At 32.3% G+C, this 13,217-nt stretch overlaps 1 protein-coding gene across 2 annotated transcripts in view; it reads right to left on the bottom strand.

Annotated features, from left to right (window-relative positions):
- Window positions 1-13,217, bottom strand: part of Cap-D2 (CAP-D2 condensin subunit) — a 209,003-nt gene that overhangs the window by 86,721 nt on the left and 109,065 nt on the right. For both annotated transcript variants that reach the window (XM_085820101.1, XM_085820100.1), the window contains exon 6: window positions 2,542-2,687. In XM_085820101.1, coding sequence (XP_085676227.1) covers window positions 2,542-2,687 — 146 coding nt within the window. The remainder of the gene's footprint in view (window positions 1-2,541; window positions 2,688-13,217) is intronic.

Here is a 13,217-nt window from a genome sequence, read left to right as displayed (position 1 = left end):
ATCTTTTCCCTAAATTTACTAGAAGTACAAGAAACAGTTTGGCACAATTAATGCATTTTACAGAAAATGCTTTTAAACTGCTTAAACACATTTGTTGCAATGATTTATGAGAAATGTCCATGCCTATTAGTTATCAAATGCAGATGCTTGTTCCAGACTTTGTATTTAAGATTCTGTTTATGTGAAATTCATATGTTTCAAATATAAAATGTTATTACCTAACCTGGAAACACAGTGTTTTTAAACATACTAGAAACATTTCTTCTTGATCTCAATGTAAAATAAGCAGCAAAAAATTGATATATGTATTACCAGCAAAAAATGCTTGAATATTTATTATAGAAAATTTCCATTCTTTCTTGTAGCAGGGCTGAGGAGGCATAAAATTCAACACTATATAGTCCTGCAATAAGTCACAAAATTTGTGAAGACTGTGTGTCCTCCCGACATGCCTGTCTGGGGTGTGTGTGTTGCCCTGGTGTCTAGTAGCTGTGATTCTCTCCAGCATGGTGCAATGAAGTGATATGGAATAAAGGTGTTGAAGACTAGAGTGGGAATAGGAATCTTGCACAATATCCTGGATAGCATTTAAATAAAATACTATATGGAATTGTTGCAGTCAAGTTAATCCCTGTTTTCTAGTATCAATTATCTTCCATCTTCATCATCATATGTTTTGTTCATCGGTTTTGTTAAGCTTGAGGACAGCAGGAATAAAAATTTGTGTTTCATTTACAGCATGTATACTCCTTTGGAACACAACAATATTTTCTAATATATATTACTCTGAACATCACCAAAAACTAAATCAACACTTATAAAAATCAGAAATAATACTCATTTGTGAAATACAAAAATCCAACCCAGTTCTATTACAAGAATAATAATAGTTGTAATTCCAGTTCACAATCATATTCTCTAACATATTATAGTTATTTTAATCACAATAAAATATTTTTCACATAGCAATAATAGCAAGTTTCTAAATAAATAAATCAAGCTACTGCTTACATTTAAATAAGATTTCCTTTACTATATTCTTCGGGAGGGGAGGAAGAACAAGGTTGGCATTTTCTGTATGGATCATATCAATTGAAATAACACATTTAAGATTCCCTGATTTATTCTGTCATACCTTCTTATTAAAATTGCCTATAATATTTATAGCAAAAGACATTTTTCCTTTACAGTTAATTTTTTAACTCCTCATCCCTGCTACATACATTTCTTAATTTCACATATATAAAAATATCAGTATCTCTAAGGTTTAGTGAAAATTCTTTTTTGCAAAAAAATTCACAGTACAGTTCATTCTCTCCAATACAGAAATAATGATTTTAATCTGTGACAGTCACATTTTTAAAGATATTAATAGTTATATGATCATATGCACCAATCAGAAAATATACATATATATAACATAATAAGGTACTATTCGGTTTCAAAGGCCGTAAAAAATCGCCAAATTATCGTTGATGCCGATGCTGCCAAAAGGAATTGCAGCAACCCTAATAATAGCGGCAAGAAAGAAAGTATAATAGTAAATAACTATCTAAGATTGATGTTTTAATTTAGATTAAAGGTTAATTTCATATAATACTTTTTTATTATTATAATTTATATGAAAAAGGCTAAACATGACTGAATGGAAGCATAAGAGTAAATAACTATTTCAGATCATTATTATAATTTATATAAAAATTGCTAAACATAACTGAATGGATGCCTGCATCGCTATTTTGCTACCGACTTATCGCTAAAGCATAATTTTATCTCATTGGTTGTTCAAACATAATTTTCTATAATGAATATATTCTTTTATTTGAAAATATTCTTGATAAAGTGCAGAATCGCTCACTTATTTGTTTGCCGCTTTTTACAAGGGAAAAAACAATTGGATTTTTGTCAATTTTCTTTTACTTTTTAAGTGAAAATAGGTTGATGTGTACATAGATAAAGTCAAGGGTGTACGCAGTGCCATTTTTGTGCAATTCTAGGATTTTTTTTTAAAGTGAAAATAGATTGATGTGCACATGGACACAGAGTATGTGCAATTCTTAAAAACGCATCAAGCAGTGGGTGATTCTGCACTTTACTCCAAAATTCTATTGCCGACTTTTCGTCATGGGCAATTCACAAATTGTTAAATCCATAGGATATCAAAAAAGGATTTGAAATCAATAAAGGATTTAAAAATTAAAGTAGTATTTCAATGGTGTATTAAGAAATATAGAATTGTATAAACTTACGCAATCTGAAATCACCGCGTACGCTAGATTTGGCACGCTGTTAAATGGGTGCGCTTGCTAGATTTGGCACTTTTGTGCATACATTTTCGCTACAATTTTCTTACGGCCCTCAAAACAGAATAGCACCCATAATAAAAGTACATAGATAAAGTCAATTTATTAATCAACTAATTTCCCAAGTCATTCATAAGCATTCATTAAATTAAAATTCCATAATTAATAAAAAACCTTTCATCAGTGTTACCATTAAAAATAAATTTATAATTATGTATTTTCAAAACAAAATAATTACTTGACTATTTCATATTCAATAACTGGAGGATCCCAAAATTTTCTAATGGGCATCTGAAACAATTTTTTGATTACAACAAGAAATTTCAAGCATTCCTCAGGCCAGTCAGGATATTCTACAGCTAGTGAAGTTTTCTTTTTCCTACCCTACAATGAAATAATAGCAATAGTAAAAACACACTTTTTTTGGAAGTTCATTCAAAACTAAGACATAAAGGTACAAAACATAAATACCATACAAAATCAAAACAATACTAATGAAAATTACTATTTGAGGTATTGTGTACTTTAATTTACATTTCAAAAGCTAATCATTTTCAGTAATTTATTACTTTTTTATCACTGACAGCCAATTCTGTAATATATGAGGGCCACTTTAAGATCAATGCAAGCAGTGGAAGCAACACAATATGTTTCATACAACCAATATTTAAGAATCTCTCATGGAATAATATACATGGTGTTTTAGCCACTAAAGTGCCTGCCAGTCTGTTTGGAAGAAATGGCTTGTTCCATAGCTAGCCAGCCTTCTCTCTCTCTCTCTCTCTTTTTTTTTTTTTTTTTTTTTTTTTTTTTTTGTCTCCCATTAACGATAACTTTTTCATCTTACTGTGTTCTTAAAAACATGTTCTTAAGTTTAACAGAAAATTAAAGCTGTATGATTCTACAGACCACTTTTTATGGAATGTGTTCTTACTCCTATTAATTTAATACAAGGAAACCATATTAAACATACTGGTCTACCCACCCACAGGTTAAGAAAAAGGTACGCTTTTGTATAAGCATTTTGTTTAGTCTTAATAATGTTGCTGACAGTGCACTTTCATTTGGAATGTATTGGAATAGCTGAGTTACGTAATGAATATAATGTATGAGATGAGTGAGAAATTTAACACATTTTGATTGCATTCAACATATCTCTATCGTTGTTGAAGTACTTGTTAAACCGAGGATTCGAAATACTTCCAAAAGGTTTGATAAAGAAAAAAAAAAAAAAAAAAAATCCTATGTGGCCACCACGTGACTTCCTCATAGAGCCTATTAAATTATACAGATTTTTTTGCTGCACTTCATTTACTTATTCTCTTGAATTTCATTATAGATATACTTATTTTCATTCAGTCAATTCATTTCTCACTCCATGGCAAAGCAAAAATAATAAAAACTCAAAGCACCTTCATTAAAAACTTTAAAATAGAGAAAAACTGAATACAGTGAAAACAGAAAAACAATTTTTTACAATTAAAAATTAACAGTTTCTATGCAAAAATGAGCAATTCAAACAATGGGGGGGAACAAAATGTTTGATGAACAAAAATTTAAAGTTCACTTTTGGTCCCATTGGGCAAAAAGATAATGAAGTTGCTTAACAACTCACAATTGGTTAACAATTCACTATACTTAACATTACAAAAAGTTTTCAAATGCAAACAAATAGCCACCACACCAGGCTTCACTGCACTTACAGTTTTAAATTGTTGATAATTCTAAAACTACTGCATGCAGATTAACTAAAGACCTTAACCAGAATATAAAAACAAAATAATTCAATCACTATTAAAGCAAAAAAATGCACAATTTAACAACATATTTAAAAAAAAAAAAAAAGAAAAAAAAAAAAAGAGAGAGATAGTGCTGACCAAGCCAGATAAGGGGCAGTGTGTGAGTGTATATATATATATATGTGTGTGTGTGTGTGTGCATGTGTGCGTTTGGTATGGTCAATTAAAATAAGAAAGGGAGGTGCACAACTAGATGTTATAACGGTCCTATATACAAAATTTCAACATTTTACGGCTAATAGTTTTTGAGTTATTAGAGATGCATACATATGCATGTACACACAGATGTAAAAAAAGAAATGTCATCTGAATCCTTTAAAATTAATTTTACAATAAATTTTGGAAAAAAGAGTCCTTTACATAGAGAAGTCAATTAAAAAAACTTGTCCAAATTGATTCCAGAGTGGTCCAAAAAAACGGAATTTTTCGTGATTACAATACTTCCTTTACTGTGTACAAGGAAGTTTTTCTTTTAAATCTTTGGCATCTCTGCCATTAGTCAACAAGCAGACTAATAAAATGATGAGAATATAAAAAAGCAAGGATAAAAAGATATTTGATAGAGTTGGACTTTCTTATAGAATTGTCTGTAATAAATTTTAAAATTATAGGGTATACAAGGAAGTAAAAAGGGAAGGTTTTTGAAAAGTTAACAAAATTTGAGAAAATACATTACGGTAACATTAGATAATGCTAAAGCAGAACAAATTTTAGAAGAATATAAAATTTTTAATGAAGATTTGAAAATCTATGTTTAACAAAAATTTATACAGATTATGATAATGATAAAATAGACAATTTTATTGAGAAAGAACAGTTGATTTTAGAAAAAAATGAGGATGTTCAGTTAAACATTATTCCTCAGTTAAAGAAAGAAAAAGTTGTAAATATAAATGGCAACATATTTCTATACAGAGAATAGATATTTGCCTACATTAAAAGAATTCTTAACATTTTGCAAATACAAATGGAACATTGGCAAATACAAATGGCATTCACGATATTAAAGTTGGTAGATAGTGTAAATGAAATAACTCGCTTGTTGGAAATATAAGATCTAAAGATAGATAGATTATTTTAGTGAAACTTTGTTGACGTATATTATTTTACAAACACTTTGCTTATTTTATAAAGATCATTTTTTATGCATGTGTTATAATTTTTTAAATTAACCAGTGCAAAGATGAATAGAGTTTGTTAAGACTAATTTAGAGATTTTGTTTTAATTGCTTGTCTAATGCCCACAGATTTAAAATGTGTACGAATGCAAATACTTATAAAGGCTGTTTTACATAACATCATAGCATTTTGCACCTAGAAAATAATTTAAAACCAAAAAATGCACCTAATTTCCTTTCACCAGAAGTGCAAGTCTCTGCTTCAAAACTGAAAGTAAAAACAGAACAAAACCTGAGTGAGGTCTCTTCAACTGTTTGTGTGAACAACTGTGAAAATAATCATTCTGGTGCTCATGTTATGGTAAACATAGTCATGTACTTTTGTACTGCTTTGAGTTCAAAACTCAAAAAATAAATTCATAAATTGTAGATGTTTGCTAGACTCAGTGAAAAAACATTCATTTGTTGGGAAACGACTATTTATTTAGGAATGAGCATGAAGAATTCCAAGATACAGTAGAATTCCAGAAATCCGCAAAGCTTGGGACCAGAGGTTGCGCAGATTTTAGGATTTTGCGGATTTCAGGACAGAAAAGATAAAGCATAATATTCGGACTAAAAGTGCAAAATGAATAAGGCTTATTAGATACATTTAATTAAATTATTATATACAGTATTGCAATAATTTATTATATGCATTAAATTATTATTACGTATATAAATTGATTATATTATTCATTGTATTATATGTACACAGCATCGAGGTTTGCCGATTTCGCCTCATGCAAAGATTTCCGGTTTCGGATTCCGGCGTTAGAATCACTGTTGCTGTAAAATTTCAACAGCTTTTCTTTATTTTTCCGTATATCATACACAATCGTGTCGCAATTCCATACCATTCTGCTATAAATCGAGAAATAGCACCTGCTTCCTGCAGAATTTGCACTTTTTGCGTTACCGTCAATGCAACGTGTTTACGTTTTTAAACGCTGTAAGCAGAAAAACACGAGTGCGTTTCTTATCTGTCATTGTATTAAAAAGGGCTGAAATTTAAAATATTCTTAATTTATCCACAAAATATCCTAATAAAAAAAAGACAGCACTAAACAATCTCGTGAAATGAAATAACAAAGCTCAGAAAATACAACAACGTGAATCGTGAATTTGAACAGAGTTGAGTGAATCGTCTGCTTTTTTACCTCGATGCAGATTAGAAGGAAAAAAACTTATTTTTTAAAACTTTTTTAAATCAATAATTTGGTATTTCCGTTTTGACTCATTATTATTCGGTAAATATGACGTCATTATTTGGTAAGTATTTTTTTCTTCAATATTTCGTACTCAATGTTGCGGTTTCTGGAACCTATAAACTGAATGTTTATATTCTGAGAGGCAACGTGGATTTCAGGAGTTGGCAGATTTTCGATATTTGACTGTATTAGTTTCATACTTAGTAACTTTCAATACAACAACTACTAGAGTCAACTTGTTGCTTACACCTCATTTCGATACTAGTAACAGAGTTTCTACGTCATAATAAACAAAATTACAAGAAGCATTCCAAGTGTAACTTTGGATTTATATGAAAGTTTCCAAGATTTGGAACAGATCCCACATTTCATGAATTGAGAGAAACTGATATTTTATATATTTGGACTGATTTTTTTTATACCTTTTGCATTTTGCTAACATGTTTTTTACTTGAATTAAAAATCATCAATGGAGAAATAATTAAAATGAACAAAAATCTTCCATTTGCATTTTGTTCTAGGCTGGGATGAGTCATAGCTGGAAATACAAATTTTGAATTCCCAAACTGTGAGCAAGTTTCAGTCAATACACTAAATGTAAATACTCATAAGTTAGTCAAATCCCTTTCAGATATGGAATAAATTCCCACATTGAAACTTTTAACTAAAAAAATCTGATGTGTACACCACATGACTTCCTTGCACGGAATATTAAATTATACGCATCTTTTCTTGCATTTCATTTAAACTTATTGGATTGAATTAAATTTACTTCACCGACAGCGCATAAACCACAATAGAATAAATACATTCTTTAAAATTCTCTCTAGTAGTTTACCATAGCGACACTTTGGCGCTAGATTCACTTAACAGTATTATATTTTGTTCATATTATAACTCATAATGCACAAAATTTATATCATTTAAAGAAAAGAATTATCTAATCGTTGCCACATGTTCTATTCAAATACTACAATAAAGCTAGAATGATGTATAAAAGAAATCAACAAATAAAACAAAAAAGAAACAGTTTTCCCACAGACGATTGAGTATTTCTCATTCAATTAATTCAGTTCTCACTTCACGAGAAGGCAAAAATACATAAAAACTCAAAATATCTATATTAAAAATTACGAAGTGAATCTTAAACACTTATTTCCTCGAAAAAATTCCAGAAAGGATTAAACATGATTTAATTCGCAATAATAAATGAAGGCGTTATTTTTGTGTTGTGAAGCTTAGTCTCTCTAGATTGGCAACAAATCTATAATTCTGCTGTTTTCAAATGTAAACAAATATGTCCGCCATGTTATTTAACACTTAACCGCACTTTTAAATTGTTGATAATTGTACAAATATTGCTTCCAGAATTACGAAAGGCATAAAAACCTTAACCGGAAGATAAAAACAACATAATTCAATCATTTTTAAAGCAAAAAATATACAATTTACAAACATTTAAGAGTAAAGAAACTGAGATCACTGAGCCGGGTAACAGAGTGGATATATATATAAATATATTTATATATGTTTGGTGCGGCCAATTGTAACCAAAATATGAGGTGCACATCTACATGTTATAGCAGTCCTATATACAAAATTTCAACATTCTGAGGCTATTCGTTTTTGAGTTATGCGAGATACATACGTACGTATGCATGTACATACATACGTTCGTACAGACGCCACGAAAAATTCTCTTCAGAATTAATTTTAAAGCAGTTTTATTCTGTCCTTACATACAGATATCACGCAAAAACATCGTTAAATTGCATTTGATAGCAGCCAAAATGGATATTTTCGTTGAAATATGCTGCCTGAAACTTTTCGTGATTACAATACTTAAGGAAGTAAAAAGAAAAAATTTGAGTCCATTTTGTGGAAAATCACTTTCATAGATAAAACAGTCATCATTCAGTAAAACTACCATTCAAATCTAAAAGAAATGCATTGGGTAATTCCAGATCATCAGCCTTTTGCAAATTTCTTAGTCTAGAACAAAAATTCTGAAGTATACCAACAATATAAAGACTTCCTACACGAATATTTTTGACTTGGACAGATGGAAGAATTATCATCGAATGATAATATATATAAAGTTAATGAGCAATTTTACATACCTCATCACCATATGATAAAAGTATTGAATCTTACCACAAAACTATGTGTTGTTTTCAATGCCATTGGCAAAACTACATCTGAAATATCACTTAATGACACACTAATGAATTGCCCCAAAATACAAGATGATTTATTTACTATTCTTCTGAAATTTAAATGGTATTCTCATAGCCATTATTAGTGACTTACTGAAAATGCACACACAAGTTCAAATTCATGCTGAAGACTGCAATTACCAAAAAATATTGAGGAGATGATCCATTGAAGCTCATTAAAACTCACAGACTGTGCATAGTTACATACAGCACTACTTCAGCTTCATACTTGGCTACTTCCATACTCACGCAACTAACAATTGATGGAGGTATTCCAAAAGCAGCTGAGATAATATAGCATAACAGTTATATTGATGATATCTTACTTGGTTCAATCACAGTAAATAACACAGCATAGTTAATTTCATGATTGAGTGAAATTTTACAAAAGGATGGCTTTCAATAACATAAATGGTATATAAATAATTGCTTGATTTAGAAATTGCATTGAAAGTTCAGAATACTAATTCTTCATGTACGATTACTGATACTAAATCAATTAAATTATTAGGTTTGAAGTGGTACCCAGCCCAAGACAAGTTTACTTATGACTTTGAAAACTTTGAGAACAGTGAGCATTCTATTAAAAGAGTAAATTTTTCTTCCATTTCAAAAACCTTTGATTCATTTGGTTGATTAGCACCTTTTATAATGGCTGCAAAATCTTGCTGTTCAAGATACATGGAAATTACAAGTTTTGTGGGATGATCCCTTAAAACAAGAAATAAATCAAAGATGGGAAACCAGCTGTGAAGATATCACAAATCTGAAATGCATTTGTATTCCTAGATGAGTATCTTTGCTCAAAGCTACAAATAAAGAACTTCATTACTTCTGGATACATCAGAGAAAGCTTAAGCTGCAGTAATTTTTTTAAAATCTTCAAACAGTTTTTCAGTTTTGGTGGAGCTACTAACATCAAAGATTCAGACAGCTCTCCTGAAAGTAATCTCTATTTCTCATTTAGAACTCTGTTCTGCCCTTCTATTAGTGGACTTGATTCAAGCTGCATAGAATTCTTTACAAATTCATACTGATGATATTTATGCATTGAATGATTCAGTGATTGTTTTGTTGTGGATATGATTAGAATCAACATGCAGGCAAATTTTCATGGCCATGCTGCATTTTGGGAGTTAAAATCACATAAAAGGAAAAGATAACCCTGTTGATCATGCATTATGAAGTCTTTTGTTTTCAGAACTGTCTGTTCATGTTTCATGGTAGACAGGACCTTTCAAATAATATTCTATTCTCTATCAACCTACAGTTTTTAGAAGAGTCCTTGAAATCACAGTGCAAAAGTATTTTTTGTCCAATTGGAACAATCATTATGCTGATTTCAATCCTTAATGAGATTCCATCTTTATCGAAATTTAAATGAATTATTGTCTGGTGTTTTCGTTTTGCCAATAATTCAGCTAGATCTAGCACAAAAAGCATTAAGAGTTATCTTACAACCGAAGTATCACAACAAGCTAGATATGCAATTTTAGAATAGTCAAAAGGACAAGTTTTTAAATAAATATAAACTTCTGAAGGTAAACCAACCATTAAATTTAACTAGCAAGATACTTTCTTTGAACTCTTTTATCGATAAGAATGGACTTATTGCAGTGGAGGAAGATAAGATAAACCAACATCATGCAAGACAGAAAATATCCTATTTTGTTGCTTAAGAAACATCATAAAATGCAGATTACAGTAAATTATTTTCATGAATCTCATTTTCATGCTGGAACTCTGCTATTGCTATTGGTGATTAGAAGAGAATATTAAATAATTGTTGCTAAGTCAGTTATTAGATAGTAGATAAGGATATGAATGAAATGTCATCATATACGTGGTAAAACATCCACCCAGATAATGTCAGACTTACCATCATCATCAAATCACTACCTATCCCAGGCACTGACCAACCATGGAAAATTCCCAGCCTACTATCAAAGGTTTTTGAATCGCCAAGCAAAATGCGCCTGCAGCACCCCAGGACATCAAGCGGACGCGTTTCATTACATCTTCGACTGCCAGCTGCTAGATGATCTTCGAGCAAGACACTTTCCAAACCACATCAGGAACATCCCACTGTCTTTTCTAGTTAACAACTTCTACCTGGTCAAAGGCATCACCAAGATCATCACAGAGGTCAATTTAAGATCTGATATCATCATCGAGGACTAAAGAGTCAGCTCCTTCAACCCTGCTCCAGATGCGCAGCAGCAACATGTGACCTTCAAACTTATGTATATATTCATCCTATTCTAATGTAATCTTCAAAAGTCAACAACAGATACAGTTGACAGCTTTTATTCTAAACTTTATTCTAGATGTTGTAACGTAAATGTGTATTGTTTTATGTATTGTATATAATAAAGGACAGTATGTCCACTCAAAGCAGTAACAGGCGGCCTAACTGCCTTGATTACTAGCGCAACGATCGGAATGATTTCAAGCCCGGTAGTGCCTTATCTTAATGGCGGAGCCGGTTAGTGTCCCAAACACTAGTTACCATTATCTACACTGTCCTCAGGAGCTGATGCAGGAAAACCTGTGAAGCTACTGGCTAGGATCTGTATTTAGGCAGACTCGGCTACGGGAGTATAAAATCACGAGCCTGGCGGTTCACTGTAACTTGTGGGTGGTAGCAGTTAATTCTGACTGGCCCACAGGCCAAGTAAGCCCTGAGTAAAACCCTTAATTGGGCATCAGGCTTTCCCGTGGTACCGGTGAGGGCATTGTAAACAACTAGTCAAATTTCCAGGTTCTCGTTGTCCCAAAACTATGGCCTCTGGGCACAGGCAATGGTGATCCTAGTTGCTCAGTGCAGCAGTGGGTTAGAGAGAAATTTTTAAAGTCTGCTGCCTCAGATTGGGGTCACGGGGCGGTAGCATGAATGGTATACTTTTATCCTCTAAAGGGAACTAAACTGGTAGACCCACCTCCCGCCCAATACAGAGGTCTTTCAGATAGGCTACAGTCCGTGTGGTGCTTAACACAACATAAATAGCAGAATACACACTTGTATTACTTACTTACCATCACTTAAAGTAGTTTCATCAAAGGTTTTCTTCAAAGTTGGATTCAGTTATGCAGGATCCTTTACAGGGTTTGTCCCGAAAGTTCCAGGAAAGATTTCTCTAAATCATTTATTTAATATCACTCTATAATCTTTGCAGAACTTTTCAAAAAATTCTCCCCCTTCTTTGATACACTGTTGTCAATGCTTCACCCAATCATTGAAAGTGCCCTGGAAGTCGTCAATGGAAATCTCCTTCAATGAAGTCATCACACCTGCTTTCACCGCCTCCAATGTTCCATACCGAAATCCTTTCGGGGTACTTTTGATCTTTAGGTACAAAAAGAAATCTGCTGGTACTAGATCAGGGCTGTATGGTGGCTGGGGCAGCACTGCCACATCCACGTTGGTCAGCAACTTGGAGACAATGAGCACAGTGTGGGTTGATGCATGATCCAGTTGTTGCGAATTTCGTTTAGCATGGGTTGAACTATGCTGTGGAACCATTTCAGCACTTTACAGTAGAACTCCTTGTTGACTGTTTGAACTTGTGGCATGAATTCACTCCGAAATACACCTTTTCACTCATCAGCACGATGAACGTTACCTTGATTCGCGATATGCTCATCCTGGCTTTTTTCAGGTGAGGAGACTCCTTAGTGTGCCACTTTGGTACGGGATTGTATTGAAAAATCCACGTCTCGTCCCCTGTGATCACTCTATCCAAAAATTCTGGGTTCGTTTCATAGAGTTCATACAATTCCTGGCACATCAAAAAATGCTGCTCCTTCATCTCACTCATCAGGATTTTTGGCACCATTTTAGCACAGACTTTCCTCATTTGAAGATCCTCCATTAAAATGCAATGAACAATTGCTTTGGATATTCCAGCCTCCTTTGCAATCATCCAAACACTTAATCGTCCATAACTTCATGCCCATTTTGCATCGAGCCATCCATTTGTGATGTCAACAGGTGTCACGAGCAGTCGTTATCATCGACAGGCTCCTGCCTTCTTGAAACCGCTTGTGCCACAAGAAAGTTTGACTTTTTTTCATTGCCCCATCACACACATTCAACATACTTGTTCGGTTATCGCTCAATATAAACAAAAGAAAACGATTTGTCCAGTGTTAATTGATTCAGGTTTTGAATTAAGCCACTGCTCTAAAGATTTATCCAATAAATTAAATTTGCCTATAAAAAGAAGAGAACAATTAAAAGCTTATTTGTTTGGAAATAATTGCGAAGAAAAGGAATTTCCAGTTAGTTCTATAACTCTCAAATGTAAGACTGATCCGCCAAAAAGCTTATTTATTGAGGTTTACATAACGGATAAAATATCGCATGATTTGAGCTCAATTCAAGGTCAACTCTCTCCTTTCGTTATAGAATTTATAAGAAAGCGAAACAAACAGTTGACTGATGATTCCTGTGAAACAAAAATAAGCGTTTTAATCAGAATGAATTATTTCTGGTTTGTACAAACAGGCCTAAAAAGGAAAATATCGGATA

Source organism: Stegodyphus dumicola, chromosome 7, assembly GCF_044657685.1.
Source record: "Stegodyphus dumicola isolate Sdum_Otavi_A_Nest chromosome 7, ASM4465768v1".
Classification (NCBI taxonomy): domain Eukaryota; kingdom Metazoa; phylum Arthropoda; class Arachnida; order Araneae; family Eresidae; genus Stegodyphus; species Stegodyphus dumicola.
This window is presented reverse-complemented; position numbering and strand designations above follow the sequence as displayed.